The sequence below is a fragment of the Dromaius novaehollandiae genome, chromosome 8, assembly GCF_036370855.1.
Source record: "Dromaius novaehollandiae isolate bDroNov1 chromosome 8, bDroNov1.hap1, whole genome shotgun sequence".
Taxonomy (NCBI): domain Eukaryota; kingdom Metazoa; phylum Chordata; class Aves; order Casuariiformes; family Dromaiidae; genus Dromaius; species Dromaius novaehollandiae.
The window spans coordinates 9,125,343-9,148,211 of NC_088105.1; the positions used below are offsets into that span (position 1 = coordinate 9,125,343).

The 22,869-nt window shown below is 45.3% G+C and overlaps 1 protein-coding gene across 1 annotated transcript in view; it reads left to right on the top strand.

Moving 5' to 3' along the window:
• Positions 1-22,504, top strand: part of TNN (tenascin N) — a 31,908-nt gene extending 9,404 nt beyond the window's left edge. Inside the window, exons 4-17 of the mRNA XM_064515604.1 lie at positions 4,558-4,821; positions 5,727-5,912; positions 6,836-6,925; positions 8,508-8,771; positions 11,290-11,553; positions 12,566-12,829; positions 13,456-13,719; positions 16,232-16,362; positions 16,888-17,020; positions 17,870-18,021; positions 19,259-19,355; positions 20,052-20,219; positions 20,860-21,023; positions 21,591-22,504. Coding sequence (XP_064371674.1) covers positions 4,558-4,821; positions 5,727-5,912; positions 6,836-6,925; positions 8,508-8,771; positions 11,290-11,553; positions 12,566-12,829; positions 13,456-13,719; positions 16,232-16,362; positions 16,888-17,020; positions 17,870-18,021; positions 19,259-19,355; positions 20,052-20,219; positions 20,860-21,023; positions 21,591-21,737 — 2,588 coding nt within the window. The 3' untranslated portion in view covers positions 21,738-22,504. The remainder of the gene's footprint in view (positions 1-4,557; positions 4,822-5,726; positions 5,913-6,835; positions 6,926-8,507; positions 8,772-11,289; positions 11,554-12,565; positions 12,830-13,455; positions 13,720-16,231; positions 16,363-16,887; positions 17,021-17,869; positions 18,022-19,258; positions 19,356-20,051; positions 20,220-20,859; positions 21,024-21,590) is intronic.
• The last annotated feature ends 365 nt before the right edge of the window (positions 22,505-22,869 follow it).

Here is a 22,869-nt window from a genome sequence, read left to right on the forward strand (position 1 = left end):
TTGAGGATTATTCTCTGAAATTCTTCCTCCAAACAAGAGCTCTGCATCAACACTTCACCCCTTCTACTGCCCTCCTCTCTATTCAGAGTTTTTTCTCTGTGGCTCCAGTGCTGTTCTTGTTTTTCAGTAGACTGGTGTTTGTTGCTGAGGAGGCAGCACCCTTACAAAGGTGGCAAATAGGATTGTTTCTGGTTTCCGAAGAACCAGGCACTTCCTCAAGGGTGTGGAGGTGAGAGGCTGGCTGGGTCTAGCCTTGGATCCTCTTCCTTACAAAACACCTGCAGCTGTGTTACAGGCTGTGAAAGTGGGCTCTGGTCTCTCATTATGTAAACGCTACACAGTTAACATGTATTGCACAACCCATTTTGCTACTGTTTGAGCTCTACATCTCCACTCGTGCTTAAAACCTGTTCTAATGCCAGAGTCAAATCGTTCCCTTTTTGGTATCTGTAGCCAAATGTTCCTCTCCTTTAGCTGTCAAACAATCTTTTCTGTTCCAGTTTGGAGTAGATTTCTGTATCCTGGGAAACTTACACTGAGCACTTCTTTTGTTTGTTTCTCTAAGTTCTTTTTTATAAATATCTCTGATCATGAAATGACATTGTTGTTTATTGCTATGGTAACTGGCATGTCTGAATATCTAAAAGTTACACTCAGGCATGCAGCAGTATATTTAATCTCCTACAATTCCTTGCTAAGGAGAAATGGAGGACAAATGCACATCGAACACCAGGTATTGACCTGTGTTCTTCCTAGACTTGTTTACCGACTACTCCAAAATAGCACTGCTGGATATTTGAAGATGAATAAAGCATCAATTTAAAACTAAGTTATCCTATAAAATGCTGTTTGGTGTCTCAGCACAGTATGAGTTTAACCAGGGAGTCTGTGCTTTGATGCTGTAGTCAGCGAAGCTGGAAGAAAAAGAGGGACTCTTCACTGTTCCCAGCAGAGCCAGGATGCCTAAGAAGCATCTCTGTGAGCTTTCAGCCCAGCGCTGGATCTATAAATACGCTGCCTGTTTCCTGCTTGCCGAGGCCATTAGGGCCTCGTTCTGCTTCCTCAGGAGAAGCTGCCTAATGGAGAGCGATTTGTGAGAGCAGGCAGAGCAGGAGAGGGACCTCTGGCGCTGCCCACCACCACCCACCCTCGCTCCGAACTCGCTCATAATTCAGTTGTGACCGTGGGGAACCCTTTTGCTTCAGAGCTGAAGGTTTTTCTGGTGTCAGCGAACAAGAGAAGAAAAATTTTTGAGGGTTACCGAGTCCAGGCAGCGCCTCTTTCCCATTCACGCCTTCCCAGGCTCACTTCCCCTGGCCGGGACTAGGAATTTCTCTGTCGAGTCGTGAAGCGCTCGGGTTTGTCACATCAGCTGGGGAAGATGCCTCTGGCTCATCTTGAGATACAGCAAATGTGTGTTTCTAAACCAGACTCCCCTGGACTAGGCAGTGGCTGCCTTTGCAAGAACACATCAACCCCCCCCTGCTCTGAGACGTGCAAACTGTCCTGGGCTTTGTCCTGAGCAGAAGATGCTGGTTTCTTACGTTACGTCTCTCCTCTTCAGAGAGGTAGATACACCCTGCTCCAAACTATGCGTAGACATAGGAGTAAACCACATGATATGCATTTGGGATCTTTATCACTTTACTGCAAAGTAAACTCAAGTCCAGCTGTTATATCACAAGGGGAGGAATGTCAAATCTCATTTTTTTTGTGCAAAGTCTTCATCAAAAACAATGGTATGCATATCTTAAGACTGGAATGTGGTGAGAGCTGTGAATTATACAAGGGAATGAATGCTGCCTTTCAAGTGAACAGAATGTAATGATGATATCTGCCATAAAAATGAGGATTTGTTATTACACATACCTCTTTTTTTTTTTCTAGGTATTATCAATCTATTATTTGCTATCAGTTGGTGTCTTAATGAAATTCAGTTGGTGGGCACATTGACTCAGTAGTTGGAGCTTGATCAGTTTATGATGTGGTTGCTTCTAATTAAAATCAGATAAGCTTGTTGATAAATGTCCTCTCTGGTCTTACATGAGTACTTTCAAGGGACATTCCTTCTCCATTGGACCAGGCTGCCAAACCATCATGTTCAGTTTTCCCTGACCTGATGAGCTGCATATCTCATTGCCAAAAGGTTAAAGCACTGTTGGCATCCTGAGATCTATTACGTGCAACAGATTTGCCAAGATTTCTCTTCTTCCGGCACTGAGTTTAATTTTCCGTCAGTACAAAAGCTGTTTTGTATCCTTGCTGTGAAGAAGCTGTTTTCCAGAGTTTTGGGGAGCAGTTGATGTTTTGAAGCAACTCAGGCAGTGATATGAAAAGAAAATTTTGGCTTTTTTTTTTTTCCTTTCCTTCCTGGAATCATCGGAAGGGTCAGCTCTGTGAGAGACTTTTCATCATGCCAGTGTGGGTTTAGAAGCTGGAAAAGAAAAAAAGTCCAGGAAATTACTGTATTTGTTACTGCCTGCAATATTCACTTGTAGTTAATGAAATGCTGTTGGGCAGAAAGAAATGGGCAAATCCAAGATGATCATGGACTGAGAATTCCAGTTCTTGGCTCTCTCTGTATTCAGAACAGGTTTGAAAAAGATTTTTTTGGCTGTGTAGAACAGGCAGAACTTACAGCATCTTAATCTGATCATGAATAAAACATAATAATGAAGCTTTGCCTAGATGATGTGCACATCAGAAGACTGAAAGGATGGGAAAAGATTTGTTTACCTTTATGGGAAGAAGAATCAATCCAGTTAGGATTAGTGACAGTGAAACACTATGGCTTTGGAAATTCTGTTTGTGACTGGAATGTCAGATAATGTTTTTCTGACAATAACCACCCTTTGTTTTAGAAACGAGGGTGATCTTAGTGGGTTTTCACTCTTTCCTGGTTTGGCCAAAGTACAGAATACTCCAAGAGCATAATTGGTCATAATTTTTGCATTTAACTTTAGATAAAATCAGAAAGTGATTGAAATACATAATGAAGCCTGCAGTTTTTTTGCCCCCCTCCCAAAATGAATTGATAATCTCCCTTTAAAAGTTTGTTGCACCTAAAATAGCATTTTCCATCGTAAATGACAGTTTATAAGTATTTCCTGATAAAAAAAGCATGGGAGCGATACCTCAGTTTAAAGTTGCACTGTACAGTATATATTAGCTACCTCAGGATGGGACCCCTTGAGAGTGTCAGCATATTTTATTACCAATTGCTACTTTAAGTGTCACGGCAGCAAGTGACTCAGTGCGTCTCAACTGTGTGTCTTTGAGCAAGTTGGAGCCCACTTCCCTCTGGATGTGACGGGAGTGAGCTGAGGGCCATGCTGTGGTTCTGTGGGTTGTATCAGAGCAGCGTTTCTGCAGAGCCTGTGATGTGCAGAACATGGGTGCCCCAGGGCAGGCAATTCTTTAGTTGCAAGGGGGTCAGTGCTGCACCAGACACTGACTTATTCTTCTTTTTTTTTTTCTTTTTCTTTTTTTTTTTCAGTCTAGAGAAGAGGGGTCTGTCTATCTTTATCTGTCTCTGTCATGATCCGTGGTAGTGTGCTGTACTTATTATATGTACATGGCAATCTGGCACACTTGTTTTTTCTCTCTCCCTTCTGTATAAATACTTCTCCTTTCATACCTTCTCTCGTGAGGGCATTCCTCTTTCCACCCCTCAGCCCATCTTCCCAGTGTGCCGTTAGTTCCCGCAGAGACTGTCTTTCACTGTCTGAGACAGCTACCACCAGCCCCAGGGACTGGCCCCCTTTCCTGCCGTTAGCACTGTTGTACCGCAACTGCATGGAGGTCACCAGATCTTGTGTCAGGAACTGGGCGTTTAGTTGCTAACGGATGACTGACTGAGTGTTGCAAGGGAGACGACTGCTATGCTCCTTTTTAAGTTCTGCGCTCCTGTCTCGAGTGCAGTGACAAGTATTGAGGCCTGTCTTCTCCGCAGAGGTAGCTGAACTTTGTGGTGTTAAGTGATTAAACTAAAATCATACAAACTAGCTTAAGACAGTGGTGAGCTGGCTTTGGAGGACAGCCCGCTTTGTGGTGGTGTCAGTGCTGAGCACCTGATGTTCCCCCAGACTTGCTCATTGTAGACTCGCAGTCATGCTGCCAGATTTACAGAACAGCTTTAACCCTCCTTAACCCATACTGTGTCCTAGCAGCTCCCTTGGCCAGGCCCCTCCCTCTCTTCTGGGCTTTGTACTGTCAGCCTGGAATTACTTTCCACTCCAGAAAAGGAATAATAAAATAGTGACTTTTTCATTCAGCCAAGCAAGGAAGTGAATGTCAGCTGTACAAGTGGATTTGGAGCATACCTGGCTTTCTGCATAGCCAGGTGTTCTCATTTCTGCTTACTGCTGGTACTGTAGTTGTCTGTGAATATTCGGAGGACTTCATCAGGGTGACTCAGTCCTTTTCATCGGTCCTTCATTCACAGAACAATCAACTGTCCTCTGCTGAAGCCCACTGAAATCCTAGTGACTTCAGTGAGCTCCGGACTAGATCCGAAGACAAGACATCATCCTCGCTGCTACTGTGTTTCTCTTCTAGTGCTTGCTCCTCAGAACCTGCAGCTGCTGAACTCCACTGAGGACTCTTTGGCAGTCAGCTGGGATCGAATGATTGATGTGGATAATTACCTCATTATCTATTATCCTCTGGGGTACGAGACCTTGGTGAAACAAGTCCAAGTGCCCAAAGAGAAGCTCAGCTATGAGATTGTGGGTCTCCGTCCCAGCACCGTATACAATGTCACGCTTCGTCACGTGAAGAAGGGGATTGCCAGTGAGCCTGAGTTTCTAGAAGCAAGTACAGGTAGGAGTAGACAGTCCTTTTCTTCAGGATTTGTCGGTCTTTAAAGTTAGGTTCAAGCAAGTGGAACAAACTGTTTCGCTTTGCAGGTTTGCAGCATCTGTCTGAACTCTGGAGAGCATTTTTCCCCCCTGGTCTTGGTCACAGTTTCTACTGTTGTTCTCTTCTGAAGAATCTATTTCTGGATATGTATAGTTGGGGCTGAACGTATTGCAAGTTTCTCATCCCTTCCTTTATCTTGTTCAGATCCTATTCACATTGTTTGACCCCCTAAATTCCAGGGAGTCCGTAGTGCTGCCCACTGAAGAAGCAGGAATGAAAGCATGCAAGATAAAGCCAGCACGTTACTGAGAATAGTGTGCTGTTCAACTGGATGCAAAAGGGACTTTAAAGTAGGCAGGATGTCATTCCAGGTATTAATTTGCCAAACAAACCTGCAGCAGCTGGTTTTTCTCACAGTCTCTTCTCAAGACTGAAAGAGCCTGACACTACTGGGAATATGAGATAGGGTGGCTGCACAGTGAGGAGAGGAAAGACTGCATATTTGAAACAGGCTGTCTAGAAGTGAAATGCCATTTTGTTAGCAGCTGATAGCATGCTGTCCGCCTGCACTTGGAAAAAGCAGTGAAAAGTTAGGTTATTTTGACATTTTCTCTTATTTCTGGCACAACAGGTGGGAGTTGAAAGCCAGAAAACTCTCTGAGTTGGAGTGTTACCATGGATAAAACTAAGCACGTTAAAACAATGATTGGGCTTAGCTTGCTTAACCCTTCAGTTTGAGGAAAATGTCTTGGGTCTCAGAGCAGCCAAGTGTGGAGGGAGGGGGACAGTTTAGTATCTTCCTACCTTATATTCACAACTTTGTTGCTTGTGCTGCTTTCTCTGGCCCTCTGTTCTGTCCTCCCTAGTCCTGTCCACACTCAGTGACATATGGGTCATGGAGGAGATGGAGAACTCCCTGGAAGTGGAGTGGGAGAACCCTCCTGCAGGTGTGGATTACTACAAGCTGAAATTCAGATCCCTGGTGGAGATGGATGAGAAGCAGGTCACGGTGCCCAAAAGCAATGACCCCAAGAGCAGACACATCATCACTGGTGAGTACTTGCATGTATCCCAAACTGGGCAGAGGCAGGGGCAAGTGGCAGGAACAATTGACTGTGTAGAGAAGATTCTTCTCTTGTGCGTGGATGGCCAGTTTTCCTTCACGTCGTGTCTGCTCTAGGCCAGGGTGAATTCCAGTGGTATTTCCCCCATCCCATAATGATACGTCTTAAACCGTTAACTGTGTGGTACATACATAAAGGTAGGATGAATAATCCATTGGACAAATTAGGAAGATGCAACAGTTTTTCTTTTTCCTAACATCATCTATTGTTATCTTTTCCAGTTCTTGATTAAACCACAGTCCTGTCTAGAGCATCTCTTAGCAGATGTTGCGTGCTAAAAGCATTGTTTACCTGAGTTCTTCTGTTTTCTAGACTCCTGTTCCTTCTGGCAGAAGAACTGTGCAGGGAATTTCTCTTAAAAGCATTCAGTTTGAATCCAGTTTGGGGTCCCTTCAAACTGCTTGATTGCTGGTGAGGGCAGGACCCTTCTGTCTCAGTTGAAATCATGGGAGCGTCAAGGGACTTTTCTGATTGACCTGAACACTTTGTTTTTAGTGGTATTCATTCATATTAGGAGTCTTGAACATGAGGTGGAGCATGGATAGTTTCAAGGCACACTCGCTGAACTTTAATTCCACCCTTGTTAGGAATAAAGCATGTTCATCTATTCGTAACACTGATGATATGGAAATCTCCATATATTATATTCAATGCATGCCCTAATGGCAAGTCTGAACTCAAAGTCCTACCGAGATGTTCCTAAGGGAAAAGGAAGTTCAGATTGAAATCCCACAATTCAAGTTTCTCTCTACTACAAAGCTAGAACTGGGTAGAATAAACAAAATAGTGTTCTTTAAGAAAAAATACTGTCTCCTGTAACTGTTGCTAGTGTTTCCTTTTGCTTTTTGTAGGCCTGAAACCTGGCACTGAGTACGAGATTACTGTCATACCTGTGAAAGATGATACAGAGGGCAAACCATCCTCAGTGAGTGGCAGGACTGGTATGTGGATAGCTTCTGTTATGACAATGATGTTACTACAGGGCTCAGAGACAGGTAGCGTGAAAGGTACACAGTTGGCTTTCTTCTCATGCGTGCTGCAGTCAGGCCTGCAGTATGCTCATGTAAGTGTAGTATTAAACTACACCAAACCTTTTGCCTTAGTTTTAAACCTACAGTAACTTTGCCTTTATAACTCAACTAACAGCTCTAGGCAGACATGGGAATAAGGACAGCTAGCTGGCCACTGTGGGTAGTAACCTACACAGAGTTTTGTCCCAACCTGCTGTGCTATCTGATACACCAGCCCCCCAAAAGATGAGACTTTGCTTGTGCTGTGTGTTGCACAGTGACACAGCCCTGGCCTTTTGTGTTAGCTTGAGACTTTCTGCCTCTCACACCTGAAATGACTGAAGGGGCTTCAGCTACTTGCTGGCCCTTAGAGGTCAGATGGAGAAGCTTTGGACTGCTTTTCTGTAACAGAGCCTGAGTCAAACTTAGTCTCCTCCAGCATGAGGAGAGAGCAAAAGCATCTTTAAGCTCAATTCTGCTCTGACTGTGCACTCAGTACAGTTCACATGGCCTGGAGGATGCTACTGTTATTTGACTAATATTTTTCCTAAGACTGGCAGCCTAGCCAAACCCTGTTGGTTCACTTATGTTTGAAGTTCTCTAAAAATGTGGCAGAGTATTTTTGAGCTATTATATTGCAGAAGTGACCTTGAAGAATTTTGAGCTCTCATTCTATCTGTGAGATTCTGGAAACTCTGAAAATCAACTCTTATGCAAAGGTGGGATTGCAGCATCCAAAATGAAAGATCCCAAATCAGGCCTGATTTTCCTGAGGTTGTCTTTCTAATTATTCCATTAAAAGAAAATTGATTAAAACCAACAAAACCTACAACCTCCGCCCTGTCATTTTAAGGCTGCTCTTTCCTGTGTAGATTCTGATTATCTGGAATACCCTTGGCTCCTGTTTTCAGTCTGTTCTTTGAAAACATGGGGGCTGGAAAACTTCTTGAAGAGAAGAAAAAATCCACAATGAGTAATCCTGCTCAGATTCTTAGAAAAGCCCTGGAACTGAGGAGCTGTGACTGAGACAAATACCAGCCACTGTGAGAGCTAGCACTAAATTCTGATTCATCATCTAAAACAGCAGTAGCCTGGGGGAGTCTGAGGGACAGGACTGCAGGGTAGACAGAGGATGAGGAGCAACAAATGGCTGACATTGGAGACAGAGAGAGGCCTGTACCTGGCTGCTGTGAGGAGGGCAGGCACAAGTGTTTTTCATGTCATTACCCTTCGGAGGTGGGGCTGGTAGCCTGCAAGATCTTCCTGCAGAAAATAATGGAAAGTTTCACCTAAATGGTAGAACAGTCCTGCTTTCCTCCTGCTTTGACCATGCTGATTTCTCATGGATGCCTTTCTTTCTCTAGTGGCTGTAGAGAAGACCTAGGTGAGCCTCTGCTTTAGCTGGCTAAAGCAGCAAGGCAAAGTGAAGCAAATGTGCACACGCCGTGATGGGTTTGTAGCAGTTAAATTCAGCTGGAGTTTCCTAATCCTGCACTTTGAAATGTTCTCTTAGGAATTGATAGCCCAACCAATCTGGTGACTGTCCAAGTGACAGAGGATACAGCCACTCTCTCCTGGGATAAAGTTCAGGCTCCCATAGACAGGTACATGGTGAGATACACCTCAGTCGATGGGGACATCAAGGAAATAGAGGTGGGGAATGAAAACAACAACTTCACGTTACTGAGTCTGAATCCAGGCACGGAATACGTCATCCACATCTGGGCAGAGAGGGGATCCCAGCAGAGCAAGAAGACAAGCACCAGAGCTGTGACAGGTAGGTTGTAGCAGCAGGAAGGAGTGGGGTTTGGGTTTCAAGTTCCTTTGCCAATTGCACTTGTTTCAGTGAAGCTTCCTCTACTTTACATAGGTTTTAGGCAAAAAATTCATGCCATTCTTACTAGTGAGGCTGAACAGGTCTTCAGCCTAGGAATGAAACCTTAATTTTGAGTCATGCCTCTGGACAGGCCTTATTGTTAGACACCATTTACTATCAGTGCAGATAACAGTGAAACGGAGCTAAAGCCTCATGGTTGGAACGTGGCTTTAAACATGCCATAAACAACCTCCAAGCTGTTCTTTGGTGACTGTTGTGACCTTCCCTACCAGTACAGTAGGCTTATCTATGTGCAATTTGATCACTTCTGCAGCAGGAATCACTTAGGGAAGTCTTTTGAACACTCCACCCAGGTTGTTGACTGACACATTTAAGCATACAAATAGGACTAGACGGGACAGGAGCTGCTCAGGGAATTTCTAGAACTGACTGAAATTCCCACCTCGAGGGGTCCTGTAAGAATCAGTCTAATGCTTAATGTGAACTTCAGTCAATCACTTCATTTCAAGTCAGTCCGTTTTCTAAAGCCAGTCTGTTTTCTTACTGATATATATGGCTGGATGGGGAGTTCCTGGACCAGCCAGGGAACTAAAGAGCTAAATGCACTGTGGGTGTGTACAGGCACAGCCCATACCCAGCTGCCACAGTTATAACTAACTAAGGAATAAACTTGATTTTCACACTTGTAGCTTGCTTATAACTTAAGTCCCATGGCTGTTGCCACATGCAAGCCCGTTATACTGTTTGCTAGCTGAGCTGTGGTTATTTGAGTGCATGTGTTCCCAGCCTGCACCACTCTGGTGTGACACAACTAGCTTCAGCATCTTTCATTACAATGTGAAGTAATGTGTTTTTAATCTCGCAACAGAGGTGAGATAAGAGCATGCAAGTGGCAAATTGCCAATTCTTACTGTGGCTCAGCTGATGTGTGGTAAATCACAGTGCAGCTCAGCTGATGTGTGTAAGTTATACTGTGGCTGTAAGACGGTCATGCATTTGTACCCTGAACTTCAGCACCTGGGGCAGGATCAACAGAATGAAAAATGCTGCTCCAGTAATGTGGGAGGCATCTGCAGTTCCTTCATTCCTCAGGCTGCTGAGATGTATTTATCATTTCAGAGAAAAATGATGCTCTCTGTAGAGGTTGTGGGCTGTTGGGCTGTCCTTGAAAGGCCACATTTGTGCAGGCTACTTTGTGGTAGTGAGTTAACACTTAAAATCTAGCATCATGTTTCTGTTTGTGAAAAGGGCAGGGGAAGGATTGTGGTCACTGGAAAAGATTGAAAAGGGCTTTTTTCTGGTGGAGAATTTGAACATAGTCCTCATTAGTGGTGTCACCTGGTTCTTTACCTTCAAACTTTCTCTTAAGAAATTGATAACCTAGTACCAACCTACTGTCCAGCTGGCTTACAGAAGACAGTCACCATCTCCTGAGATAGGCTCTGGGCTCTGATAGACAGGTACTTGGTGAGATGCATTTCAGCTGATGGGAACAAAAAGGAGATGGAGGTGGGGAAGGACAAGAGCATCTGAGAGGACTGAAGCCAGGCAAGAAGAATGCCATCTATCTCTGGACAGAGACGGGAGCTCAGCAGAGCAAGAAAGCAGATGCTAAAGCTGTGACAGGTAGGAGGGAGAGGAGTTTTAGGTTAAAATAGACTTTTGCCTTAATATGAACTAGCCTTGTTCTGGGACAGCTGCATTTCAGACAGGTTTTTAGTGATTCAGTTTTTGAGTTAATGCAATGAGCAGAACAGAACATTTTCCTCAGAAAATGATAGAAGTGATATCTTTCTTTTCCAGGGCATTCCTGTCTGCCCCTTTGGAACTGGCTGTGCTTTTGTTGCTCTCCAACAAGGAGCCCTGCTGTTGCAGCTTTAAGGAGTAGAGTTAGACCCCAGCTGAAATGTGTCAGAATTGGACACCTCTAGCTTTTTAATTCAGGCCCATCCTTGATAGGAAATAGGAATTGAGAAAGCAAAGACTGGCCCTGCCCAGGCTCAGCTACGTCAGCACTAACAGTACGAGAGTATTTACCAGTGAGTAAAGAACGGTAGGCCTTGCAAGCAGTAGCCTCATTATCATCTCCACCTCACACCATATCCAGGGGTACAGAATGATTTGGGGCTACAAATAGTGATGTCTAAGGAAACTTGCTTAAGCATCAGTCATTTGCACTGCATGATCAAAACATGGTTTGTAGCTAAAAATAAAACTTCCATTTGATATACCAGTTTAAGCTAGAGAAAACAAGCAAGCTTTTGGACACGCGAGCCCCTTTCAGGTCTCTGGGCACAGAAACATGTTCCAAAGCTTTTCTCTTTTTCCATAGATATTCAATGATGTAATAAAACATACTACCTCTGCCTAGAAAACTTTCATTTTCTATGTGTTTAGACCATTGTGATTGCCACAGTACTACACTAAAACATCTAATAGTTATAACTTTCACTTACAGCGATTGACAGCCCAACTAAGCTGTTAACTGACCAAGTGACAGAGGATGCAATTATTGTTTCCTGGAACAAAGTCCAGGCTCCAGTTGACAGATACAGAGTGAATTACTCCTCAGCTGATGGGGATACAGAGGAGATAGAGGTGGAGAAAGACAGGAATGTCACTACCTTGGCAGGACTGAAGCCAGGCATGGAATATATCATTTACATCTGGGCAGAAAAAGGAGAGCAACAGAGCAAGAAGGCCAGCACCGAGGCTATGACAGGTAAGGGGGCAGCAGCTTTAATTGAGGGCACAGGTTACAACACAACTTTGCCCTGACATTGAATGAGTCTGTCCCAGGAGTTTCACAGCAGAGGGAGAGATTCAGGCTTAACAGGTACAATCTTCAGGTTAGTGCATCTTGCTGTGAAACCCATTCAATATCATCACAAAGAGATTCTGATTACTATAAATAGGCTCTGTTGTGATTACTAATATGCATTGGTGGTCTTCACCTGTGAGAAGGATGCCTTTCTAGCAGTGTGGCTTGGGTATAGTCATGCTTTTAATTCAGTCAGTTAATTAGCTTATCCTTCACGCAGAGGTGAAGCTTGGTTCCTTTTTGCAGATGAAGAAATTGAAGCTCGTGGAGCTCAACAGAATAGAGGATGTCTTTTCTTGTGGCAGGATGATTAATCCTGGTTCCTCAGTTGTTCTTTCCAGGAACGTTCCTCCACCTGTGTAGCCAGCCCTGCTTAAGGAGCTGTAGTGATTTGTCCAATATGAGGGTTGCTAGTTTAGAATAACGTAAAGCTGAATGTCTGAGTTCTTTGAAAGCAGTCATGAGAATTTACAAGACAATCCAGATTCTGACTCATGTTCTGGGTCAGGGACTTGCGGAAGGAAGGCAGATAACAGTGTGCCTGGGTCATCCTCATCTCTTAACAGGAGGGCTCTGCATATTCTCTCACTTCCCAGCAGATGACATATATGTGAGCCTCAGAGGCTTGTGACCATGAGAAAAACAAAGTGGTAACATCTCGCTTTATAAGGGCCCTCTTCTTTCCGAATCAGGACCACCTGTGCTGTTCCCTAAGAAAGCTGCTGTAGGGATTAAAGACAGACCTCAGTCAAATCACTGGAGACCTTGACACCTTCCAGCTTTGTGGGTCAAATCAATGTGTGATCAGAAATAGGGGTCAAGGGTAGGGCCCTTGAGGGGAAGGAGCCTCATGGTATCACAGTGCAGCCTCACTGTGACAGCTTGTATTCTTCACTTCTAACTGTTCCTGCAGAAATCGACAGCCCAGCTCACCTGGTCACTAACCAAGTAACAGAAGACACAGCCACCATTTCCTGGGACAGGGTCCAGGCTGTCATAGATAGGTACCTGGTGAACTACACCTCTGCTGATGGTGACACAGAGGAGATAGAAGTGGGGAGGGACAAGACTGCTGCTACCCTGACAGGACTGAAACCTGGCACCGAATATGTCATCTATGTCTGGGCAGAGAAGGGAGCCCGGCAGAGCAAGAGGACCAGCACTGAGGCGGTGACAGGTATTCTAGGGGAATCTTTGTGATCCTACCTGATGAGTAAATATGTTGTGAGAGGAATTCAGAAGGGGAAAACTCACAGGGCCTTTGAGGGGAAGGAGTAAGTGCAGCCTCACTGTGGCAGCTTGTGTTCTTTACTTCTAACTGTTGCTGCAGAAATTGGCAGCCCAGCTCACCCAGTGCTGGGGCAGAGGCCTAACCACCCCTGTCCAGGCTCAGCCACGCCAGCACTGACAGTACAACTGTGTTTACGAATGGGTAAAGAATGGTAGGTCTTGCAAGCAGTAGCCCCATTATTATCTCCACCTCACACCATATCCAGGAGTACAGAATGATTTGGGGCCGCAAATAGTGGTGTCCAAGGAAACTTGCTTAAGCATCAGTTGTTTGCACTGCATGATCAAAACATGGTTTCTAGCTAGAGATAAAGCTTCCATTCAATATACCACTTTGAGCTAGAGAAAACAAGCAAGCTTTTGGACACATGAGCCCCTTTCAGGTCTCTGGGCACAGAAACATATTCCAAAGCTTGTCTCTCTTTCCATAGATATTCAATGGTGTAATAAAACATACTACCTCTGCCTACAAAACTTTTATTGTCTCTTAGTTACCCACACTCTCTTCCCTAGAAATGGATAGCCCGAAGAATCTGATGACTGACCAAGTGACAGAGGATACAGCCACCATTTCCTGGGATAGCATCCAAGCTCCCATAGACAGGTATATGGTGAGCTACACTTCTGCTGATGGGGACACCGCAGAGATAGAAGTGGGGAAGGGCGAGAGCATCACCACACTAACGGGACTGAAGCCAGGCATGAAGTACGTCATCTACCTCTGGGCAGAGCTGGGAAGCAATGAGAGCAAGAGGGCGAGGACTGACACGCTGACAGGTAATTGTGGGCAGGAGGGAGGAGAAGCAGGATAAGGGGTCCCTACTCCTTTGTTATATTAGATTTCATGATCTCTCTTTGCGTCACTGGGTAATGAAGATCCACAGTGGTAAATCCATTCTGGAGATAAGTGCATGATTATAGACTACTAGAAGAGGCAGATGTGATAGTACAAGAGTGATGACAGCTTGTGGTATCCAGCTTATTTCGCTAGTCCCTAATCAAAAGCATGCAGGGCTGCTTGTGTTGCTATCAGTCACAACAACAGAGATTTAACAACCACAGTTAAACCGTGCTGGAATTTGAGATGATTAAAAATAATGGCCTGCCCTTTCACTTGGAATGGTCCTAGAAGACTGCAGACTTAAATCTGTTCTGTTCAGTCAGCTGTAAGGATTATGGGTATGCTGGGAACATTTCATGGTCAGTCTATAACCATTGGCTTTGCTAATGTACTTTTTTTTTTTTTTTTTTTTTTTTTAGTTTCTGAGTCAAACTGATGTGAGGTAGAATAGTTTAAGTCTGGATTTAGGGCAAGATGCCAAAACAGTTCCCAGTGCTTACAGAGATCGAGGGCAGCAGAGGAGGACAAACAAAATTCTCATGGGGTCAGAGATCTGAACCTGTCTGGAATTAGAAACGCACAGAATTTCAGTAAATTGAAATGTTCTCTTTTGAATTGGTGTGAAAATGCAGAAATTTCACATGAAATGAAACTGTTGGGAGAGGGGGGATTAGTTGGGATATTTTAAAAAATATCTACGAAAAAAACCTAATTTTTCTTGGTGGTGTTACTTCCCAAATATGACACAGCTGGTAAAATGATCTAATTTCTGACAAAAATACATTTTTTTAGTGAAGGTAGTGGCTACTTATTCCCTAATGTTAAGACAGGCAGTGGCAGTCTCCTGCACCCGTGGAAAATGCTGGCTCTCCTTTGAGAGCAGTGCCGTGACATCCTAGGTACTGTCTCTGCTAAGGCTGCCCTCCCCATCACTTGTCTCTTACGGATGGATTTGGTACCTTTTAGCTCCCTCTTCTGTCCAACGGGAGATACATCCGTAATGAGCTGCTCCAGGAAGACTTCTGGGTGGGTTATTTAAAACAATTGTTCAGTGGTCTCCCAAATAAAGCACGAGTTGGAGTGAATGGTGGTCTTCAGCTATAATGAATAGGTGGTGTTTTAAACAGCATGCTGTGTGAACTTTGGTGTTCCCATCTCTGCTGCTTCCTGTGTACTGGATGATTTGGTTTCTTCTCTATCTTTGTGTTTGTTTTAAGCAGTAATCCTGCACACAAGAAGCGCCGTGCTTCTTGGGAGAAGCCACACTGCTCCACTCTTCTTGCTATGTCTTCCTCTGTGGCCCTTTAACAGCTGTAATATTTCGTTGTTGCTTTATAATCGTTGTTGTGATTATCCTTATAACGCTCTTCAGAGTCCGGGAAGTGTTGTTGTCTTGTTTATGTGGAGGAAGGACTGAATCAGTGGAGGAGTTAAATGATATGCCCCTCGTCACCCAGGGAAGTCCGTGGCAGAGCAGGGAATTGAGCTGAATTATTCAGTTATAGTTTGCCATAAATTCAGGTGTACTTCAGGGCTGGAGCACTCTTCCCAAAAGGTCAGTGCTGCTCACCAACTACTTTCTCTCTAAAAGTTGGAAAGCTAGAGCAGGTGAGACTAACCTATTCCTTAGAATGTTTTCCTTAAGATGTTCCCAAAATGCTAGAATATAGTAAGCACAGGATGAAAATTAGGAGGAGGTTGCTTCCATTGCTGTTACTTCAAAGTGAGCGTTAGAAAATGCTTTTATCATGAGGAAAGCACAAGAGCCCTCTTGTGGGTACATCATAAAATGGATGCTTTTTGACAATTGATGTGAACTGGCATTGCTTAAAAATCATTCTGCGCCTCTCCTCATGGTGAGCTTGGGCAGTCTGATTGCACAGGAAAAGTCTGGCTAAGCCTTTGCTGTCAGTGTAGGAGGTGATGTCCCGGATACAGCACAGACCAAACTATAAAGCTGTGGGTTTCTTTGTATCACTGCATTTATTAAAGAAGGCTGAAGCATGACAACAATAAAATGCTTCCAAAGCCTGTGCGGTTGTTCTCCACCTGCACTAGAGATCCAAGGGGGTGGGGACTTGGGGGCGAAAGGCAGTGCATGCTAGGTCTGTGCTCCAGGATTGGGTCCTGTAGCCCAAAGCTGATCCATCTGTGAATGCTCCTCAAAGATGAGCCTGATGGAGGCTTGAGGCAGATGTGTCGGAAGCCCCCAGGCTCTGGGAGTGCCTATACATCTGAGCAAACCGCAGGGCACAAAACATCCCAAACCAGATCTATAACAGTCCTTGCCACGTTTGTTCTAGGCTCGTGCTGCTGCTTGTTAGATGTGGAAGTCACTGAATACCAATTAACAGGATCAGACGTTGAAAGCTCAGCCCAAGCCCTGCACTGGATTTGCTGTCTTTCATTTATACAATGGGACTTGCATTTTCTTTTCTTTTTCAATAGAGATTGATCCTCCCAAGAACCTCCGTGTATCAGATGTGACTCAGTCTGCTGGTGTAGTTACTTGGACTCCTCCAGCAGCACAGATTGATGGCTATATTTTGACCTACCAGGGGCTAGGTGGCAGCAACAAGGTACAGTGAGTTCCTTAGCCCCGCAAACCCCATTGCAATCGTCCCTATGGCCATGGGCTCTGCCAGTTGGGTCCTGTGGGTACATGGACCGTGGGAGAAGAATCCTGAGGAAGAATCTATGCCATCCATGGCTGGGGGAGGCAGAGCTGAGGGAAAGAAATGTGCTCGTGTCATGAGCAGAAGCTGTGGAGGGGCTTTTTGTCAGTGGAATGCCTCTTCCCAGCCCATCTTCATGGTACAGAGAACAGATTTGCTTCTCAGTTTGCTTTTCTAATGTGTTCCTACACGGAAGAGCAGCACTTGCCAGGGATACAGGATACAGTGTCCAAACAGTGTTCCCTGAGACCCTGCCCCAAATCTTTCTTCTGAGGAGATGGACTCCTCAAGGATATAGAGCCAAAGCGTGCCTGTCTGAACTGTACAAGAAAAGCCCATAAATGCATACCATGAATGAAGGCACTGTGGTCCAGAAAAGCTAAATGCTTTTCAGAGTCGGGCTGATCTTTGGTCCGTTTTGTTTGGCAGGAAGTGCAGCTGGGACCTAGCGACCAAAGGTTTGTGCTGGAAGGACTGGAGCAAGGAGTGAGGTATACTATCTCTGTGGTGGCCTATAAGGGAGATCGCCGGAGCAGAAAGGCAGGCAACACCTTCTCAACAGGTAGGGTTTTGGCCTTCGGTGTTGTGCTCTTCCCTGTGCTTTGCAGCTGTTGCGCTTTATAGATAAAGGACAGTGGTGGAGTTCCTGTTTTACAGACACCCAGGGAAACTACGTGATCGTAAGGCAGTTACCTAGTGAGCCGATGACATGTCTTCTGGCTGGGTATCCGTTCTTAGCCTCACCATCTGGAGGCTTGGAAGCACAAAGGGATAGTGTGAGCGGAGACTGCCCGTACTGGTCAGTGCTGTTGGCAAACCTTGCAAACCAAGCGCAGGACGCAGCCTCCTGGTGAGCTGCCAGCGGGCAGGAGAGATGACAGGCTATGGATCTCTTTGCACCATCCTAGTAATGGTAGGGCACAGTTGTGTAAACAATGGCGTGGCGTTGGGGAGCTGCCCAGATTATTTTCAGAGATCAGGAAATGTACACCAGAATGAGAGCAAACAAAAATCTCATGCTGGCTTGATGTGGGCACCTCTCTTAGTGGGCCAGCCCTCTTGTCATGGATAAGTTGTGGGATGTGGAGGAAAAAACCCCTCTGTTTACTGGCACTCGCACCTTCCCAAACAAAGGCTTCTGTTCCTGCTTTCACTGTTTTTCACAGGATTGCACCTGATGCAGTCTCTGGTGACCTCATCTGTGAGCCAGGTCTGAAGCAGCAGGGAAGGTTGCTGACTGCAATCTTGTGATGTGTCTGCACAGTGCTGAGTGCACAGCGGGGCTGCTGCTATTTCTTTACTCCTGTTCTGGTACCATCATCCTTAGAAGACTCCTAAGGGTGTGAAGTGCCTCCTACAGCTTTACGGCCTGCTTTGCTGACTTGAAGTTTTGCCCTCTCTGTTCCTGCAGTTAGCTTCCTCTACCCATATCCAGCAGACTGCAGCCAGACGCAGCAGAATGGAAATGCCTCCAGCGGCATGTACACCATTTACCTGAATGGAGATGGCAGCAGACCGATGCAGGTGTACTGTGACATGACCACTGATGGAGGCGGATGGATAGTGAGTGATCCTGTGCTTCTCTCTGTGTTTTTTCACAAAAGTAATTTGGTGAACCTGGTTCTGGTGTTAAATGACACTTTGTTTGCTTTATTGCTCCACTGTGTTTCAGTTCTTGTCCCGGTGGAGTAAAATATTTTAGGTGGAGGGGAGGTGGATGCTGATAAACTCCTTCAGACTGTCCGTGGGAGTGCTGGGGGGGACTGAACGGGTCAAAGGCTTGACAGTAAGATGCTGGACTTTTCATTGCTTGGTCCTGCTTGTGACTCAGGTTATATTATTGCTGATTCAGGGCAATGAGTGAGTTATGACAGCTTAACATATTACCTCTTGCCAGTTGGGCCATGGGAATTGTCTATGGGGCTGTACTCAGCCCCACTGCAAGACAAGGCAGTACAACTTAGCTTAACTGTCTTTCATAATGGGTTAACTAAGCTGCATTATCTTGTCTTGACTACAGGATAAGGTTGTATGCATGGATAGTTCTGGCAGTTCAGCTGATGCTTGGTAATGTTTTAAATGACAGTATTGTGAGCGTGCCTCTGGGCTCTGACAACACAGTAGTTGTTGAATGGCTCGAGAGAGTCTAAAGGTGGAAATGGAAGGAAATTCAAGGTGGTTTGAGGGGACCGACAATCTTGAGTTCTGTCCCTAATGAGTTACTGGCCCTATAACAGGGTATGAGGGTGAAGGAATGAATCTGAGACTGTCTGAGAGCAGTCTCCCTAAGTGACCAAATAAAAATACTTATTTCTTTTTTCACCTTTTGTGTTCTGTGATAAGTGTTTTTCTCCACTGAAAGGAATTGTTGCATGTTACTGCCGAACTCCTGCTGATTTTGGTGTAGTTTAGAAACTGAAGTATGTCTGTGGATCTTGTCCCTAATCCTGGCTCGTCCAGATGTTTAGATTCTGCTTAGATTTGTGCTCCCCACAGCTGTTTGTGGAAAGTAAACTGTAAAGTTTGTGCAGGTAAGTATTCACCTCTGAGCTTCCTGTGCAGGAAAATGGAAATGAATTCCTGTGTGTACCCTGCTCAGCTGCAGTTTACCGTCAGCTAGAGATGTCTGTTCCTGAGCACCTCACCTTTCGGCCTGGATGTGAATCAGGATGAGGGGATTGGGAGAATTGCAGACTGCTGGTGGTCAAAGGAGGAAGTCTCCCATTTCTCGCACCCGTCCTCCTTGTCTCTCTTCAGCCTGCCATGAATTCTCACTCAGCAATCAATCCTTGTTTTGCAGGTGTTTCAGAGGAGGAGCACCGGTGAGCTGGATTTCTACAAACGCTGGAGGGATTATGTGGAAGGCTTTGGAGATCCAGCTGGTGAATTTTGGCTTGGTAAGGTATCAAGTTGTGAGCAGTGAAGGGTGAAGAGCTAAAGACTAGCTTTGTAGAAGCATCTGAGTGCTGAAATATCCATTTCCTCTGAGCCTGCTGTCTGGAACTGTCAGCTTTTCTGCTGTTTGCTAGAAGTGCCAATGAAGTATTTAGGATCTCCAGAGGCCCACTGAAGTCTTTCCACTGACATCTGTGGGCTGTGGAGCAGCCCCAGAGCAAGCCAGACTTTTCCAAACTGCTGGAAAGGTTTATTTCATGCTTATGGGTTTCTATGAGAGGTGAAATGATTTGCTTTCATGAAAATGTGAAATGCAGCACATTTATATAAAACTTAATGTACTCTGACACTCTCTGTCTTTCCTGTTCTATTAGCTAACTCTGCTTGCATCAGAGAATCCAGGTTTAAATGGGTCCACATCTTTGGAGCAAGAGTCTTTTGATGGGCTTAGAAAGTAATGTTCCACTACAGTCTGTCTTGTGCTGGTTTAGGCTCTTTGGTCTTTCTGATACTGCTGTCTCTTGCCAGGAAATGGGACAGGACAGTATAGACTTGATAAAATGTCGTGACAACATCAAGGAGGGGAAGGAAGGAGGCAGGAAATAGCTCATATAACCAAAATGGCAGCAAGGTGAGATTCTAGGACTGCAGTGGTGAAGGGGCTTTTCCCTTTTAAGAGTAATTCTTTTTTCTTGTAGGTCTTGACAAACTGCACAATCTCACAAGCAGCACCCCCATCCGTTATGAGCTCCGGGTGGATTTGCGGACGTCCAGTGAATCTGCCTATGCTGTCTATGACTTCTTCCAGGTTGCCTCAAGCAGGGATAGATACAGGCTGTCAGTGGGAAATTACAGAGGCAATGCTGGTGAGAAATGCCTGGTACTTTTGGTGTATCTGCTTTGCATGGAGAAGCAAATGCTGGGACCCATGTGTGTGTTTTGTCAGTAGCGTGTAGGCTCATTAGGTCAGGTTAGATGGATGTGGTTCTCTCTGAGGCAGCACGTGCCCACGAGCCTGTCTCCTGCTGGTAGAGGAGAAGGGGTTGCCCTTTCCTGGGGAGGAGAGGAGCTACGCGAGCCAGCAAAGCACTAGCTGAAGAGGCAGATTGAGAAGCGTTTCCAGGAGGTAGCCCGTGTTAGGGAGCGACTGCTGGGCTTCCCCTGCTGAGAAGAGAGAAGAATCTAGCGAGTTTGCCCAACAAAAGTAGCCATCCTGGTGCTGGCTTCTGCCACTGGTAAATCCTTACTAGTGTCTCTGCATCCATAGTCTTCCACTTAAGCACTTTATCTCTTACTGCCATACATTTAGATCTTCAGCCTTGGGGGATTTAGCTCTGGGACATGACCTCTTACAGCAGCCTTTTAGAAATTGTTCTCCAGACCCTTCCTGTGCTGCTGCTTTTCTCCTGACAGGCCTGTTCTGTTTAGCCTGAAGGGTGTATAGACCCTCCGGCTGAGCAACTGTGGTCTCTGACTTCTGTTCATGCCTTTAACCTCTTCCTTTAGGGGATGCAATGACCTACCACCATGGCTGGAAGTTCACAACATGGGACAGAGACAATGACGTGGCTCTCAGCAACTGTGCTCTGACACACCGTGGTGCATGGTGGTACAAGAACTGCCACTTGGCCAACCTCAATGGGAAATACGGGGAGAGCAAGCACAGTGAGGTGAGTGGCAAAGCAGTTTGTTCCCTCAGCCTAGGGAAAATACATGGGAGTGGGGTTGCAGCAGGAGGGGTTGCCCAAGCTATTCTCATTCATTTCATTTGAAAGGAAAATGATCTGTAAGGAAACTCTGAGCCGTTACTCTGCAGTCCTGTAGATGCTGAGCTCATGGCCTCCTGATTCTTGTGGTGGGTAGAGATACTTGAGGTGGAGCTGCCTTGATTTCAGTGGGGAACAGAAAAGGGCACCTGCCAAGAGGCACACCAGGACTCAGGCTCACTGCCTCGTGCAGCATATACCTTGGTTTCAGTGCATGCCTTGGTTTGCATCTCATCATACAGGCTTGTTTTGTGCTTGAAGAGGGCTCCGTTTCAGTTGAGTCCCTAACTGGATGGAGATTTAACTTGTATTAGAAATGTCTGAAAGAGTGATTGTGATTACAGTCAAAATCTGGTAAACAATAGCATCTGTGTTTACTGGGAGGGTTAAATAGTATTAGGGGGGCAGAGGTAGACTCCTGTCCCCTGATCTGGGTGCTTTAATAAAATAAGTTCCTTGGTCTCTTCACAGGGAGTTAACTGGGAGCCATGGAAGGGCCATGAGTTCTCCATCCCTTTTACTGAGATGAAGATCCGTCCTCAATCTTTTAGTAATGAACCAATCCTGGGGAGGAGGAAGAGGTCTCCAGCAGGAAAGAGGAAGAAGATCAGGGATTAAACAGACCTTTGTGCAGGACAATGCCCAGAGAGGATGATTTGGTATTTCTTAACAGAGTTAAGGTTTGGATGGCTTTCTCCAGTACGTTGGAGGCAATCACTGACCAACTTGCACCTGGTGATCTCTGGATCTGCAGCCCAGCCTGCTTCCAGTCTTTGGACCCCCAGAGACTGGGAGGGGGCTGATGGGGAGCGTTCAGCTTGTAGCTCCCCTGGTTGGCTGAGCTAGACAAGGATCTGCCTGATTCAGTGTATGCAACTCGCCTTTATGAACTTTTCATAAAATGAGCTTTAACATATTCTGTTGCTTCTCAAAAAACAGCCTAATGACTTCTCTTAATTCTGTCCTTCTCTGTCACCATCCACTGAAGCTTCAGGCTTCAAAAAGTTAAGTCTGATCCCACTGAAAAATAAAAATTCCCTAATTTAGGTTGCAGAGCACTTTCTTGAGTTGTTAAAAGCAATATTTTTAAGGCTATAGTTTGATGTGGTTTTCTCTCTGCCTTTCTGATTTAAGCTTCCATTTTCAGAAGATGGAAGGAGACCAGTGAGTTTTAGTCTGTTCAGAAATGGCTTTGGGACACCTCTCTTTGCAGCTTATACAGGGCTGTGGCTGTTAGTTTGCAGCTGCTAAGGCAGGAGGCTTGAATGCCCCTTCCATTTAAAATCTGATAAACATGTAACAACCTGAGAACTTGAACATTTCTTTTTCGGTTAGTTTTTCATATGAGCTTTTCTTTTTTATTAAACCTTGCATTTTCCACTTCTGATGAAAAGGCACAGTTACCTGCTTAAGAAAAGAAGGCCTGAGGTCTTTGGTGGTTTAACTCACACCCGCAGCTGCTCTGAAAAACACCTTATGACAGAGAGGGCTCCTTTAGACCCAACCCCTTTAGTCTTGTAAAAAGCTGTAGTCCCAGATAACGCTCCCTTCGTTGATGTGATCTTGGCTTTGACAGGAGGGGTGACTCTAGCTCTGCCTGGATCTGCAGAAAAAAGTGGTGGCATTGAGTCAGGAAGAGATGCAGGCAGAGTGCAGCTATCATCGTGTCCCCTGTGGAATCGGTGCCTGTGTCTTCTGGGAAGAATTTGCTTTTTGGACTTCAAGGTTACCAAGCCCCTCTGCCTCATTT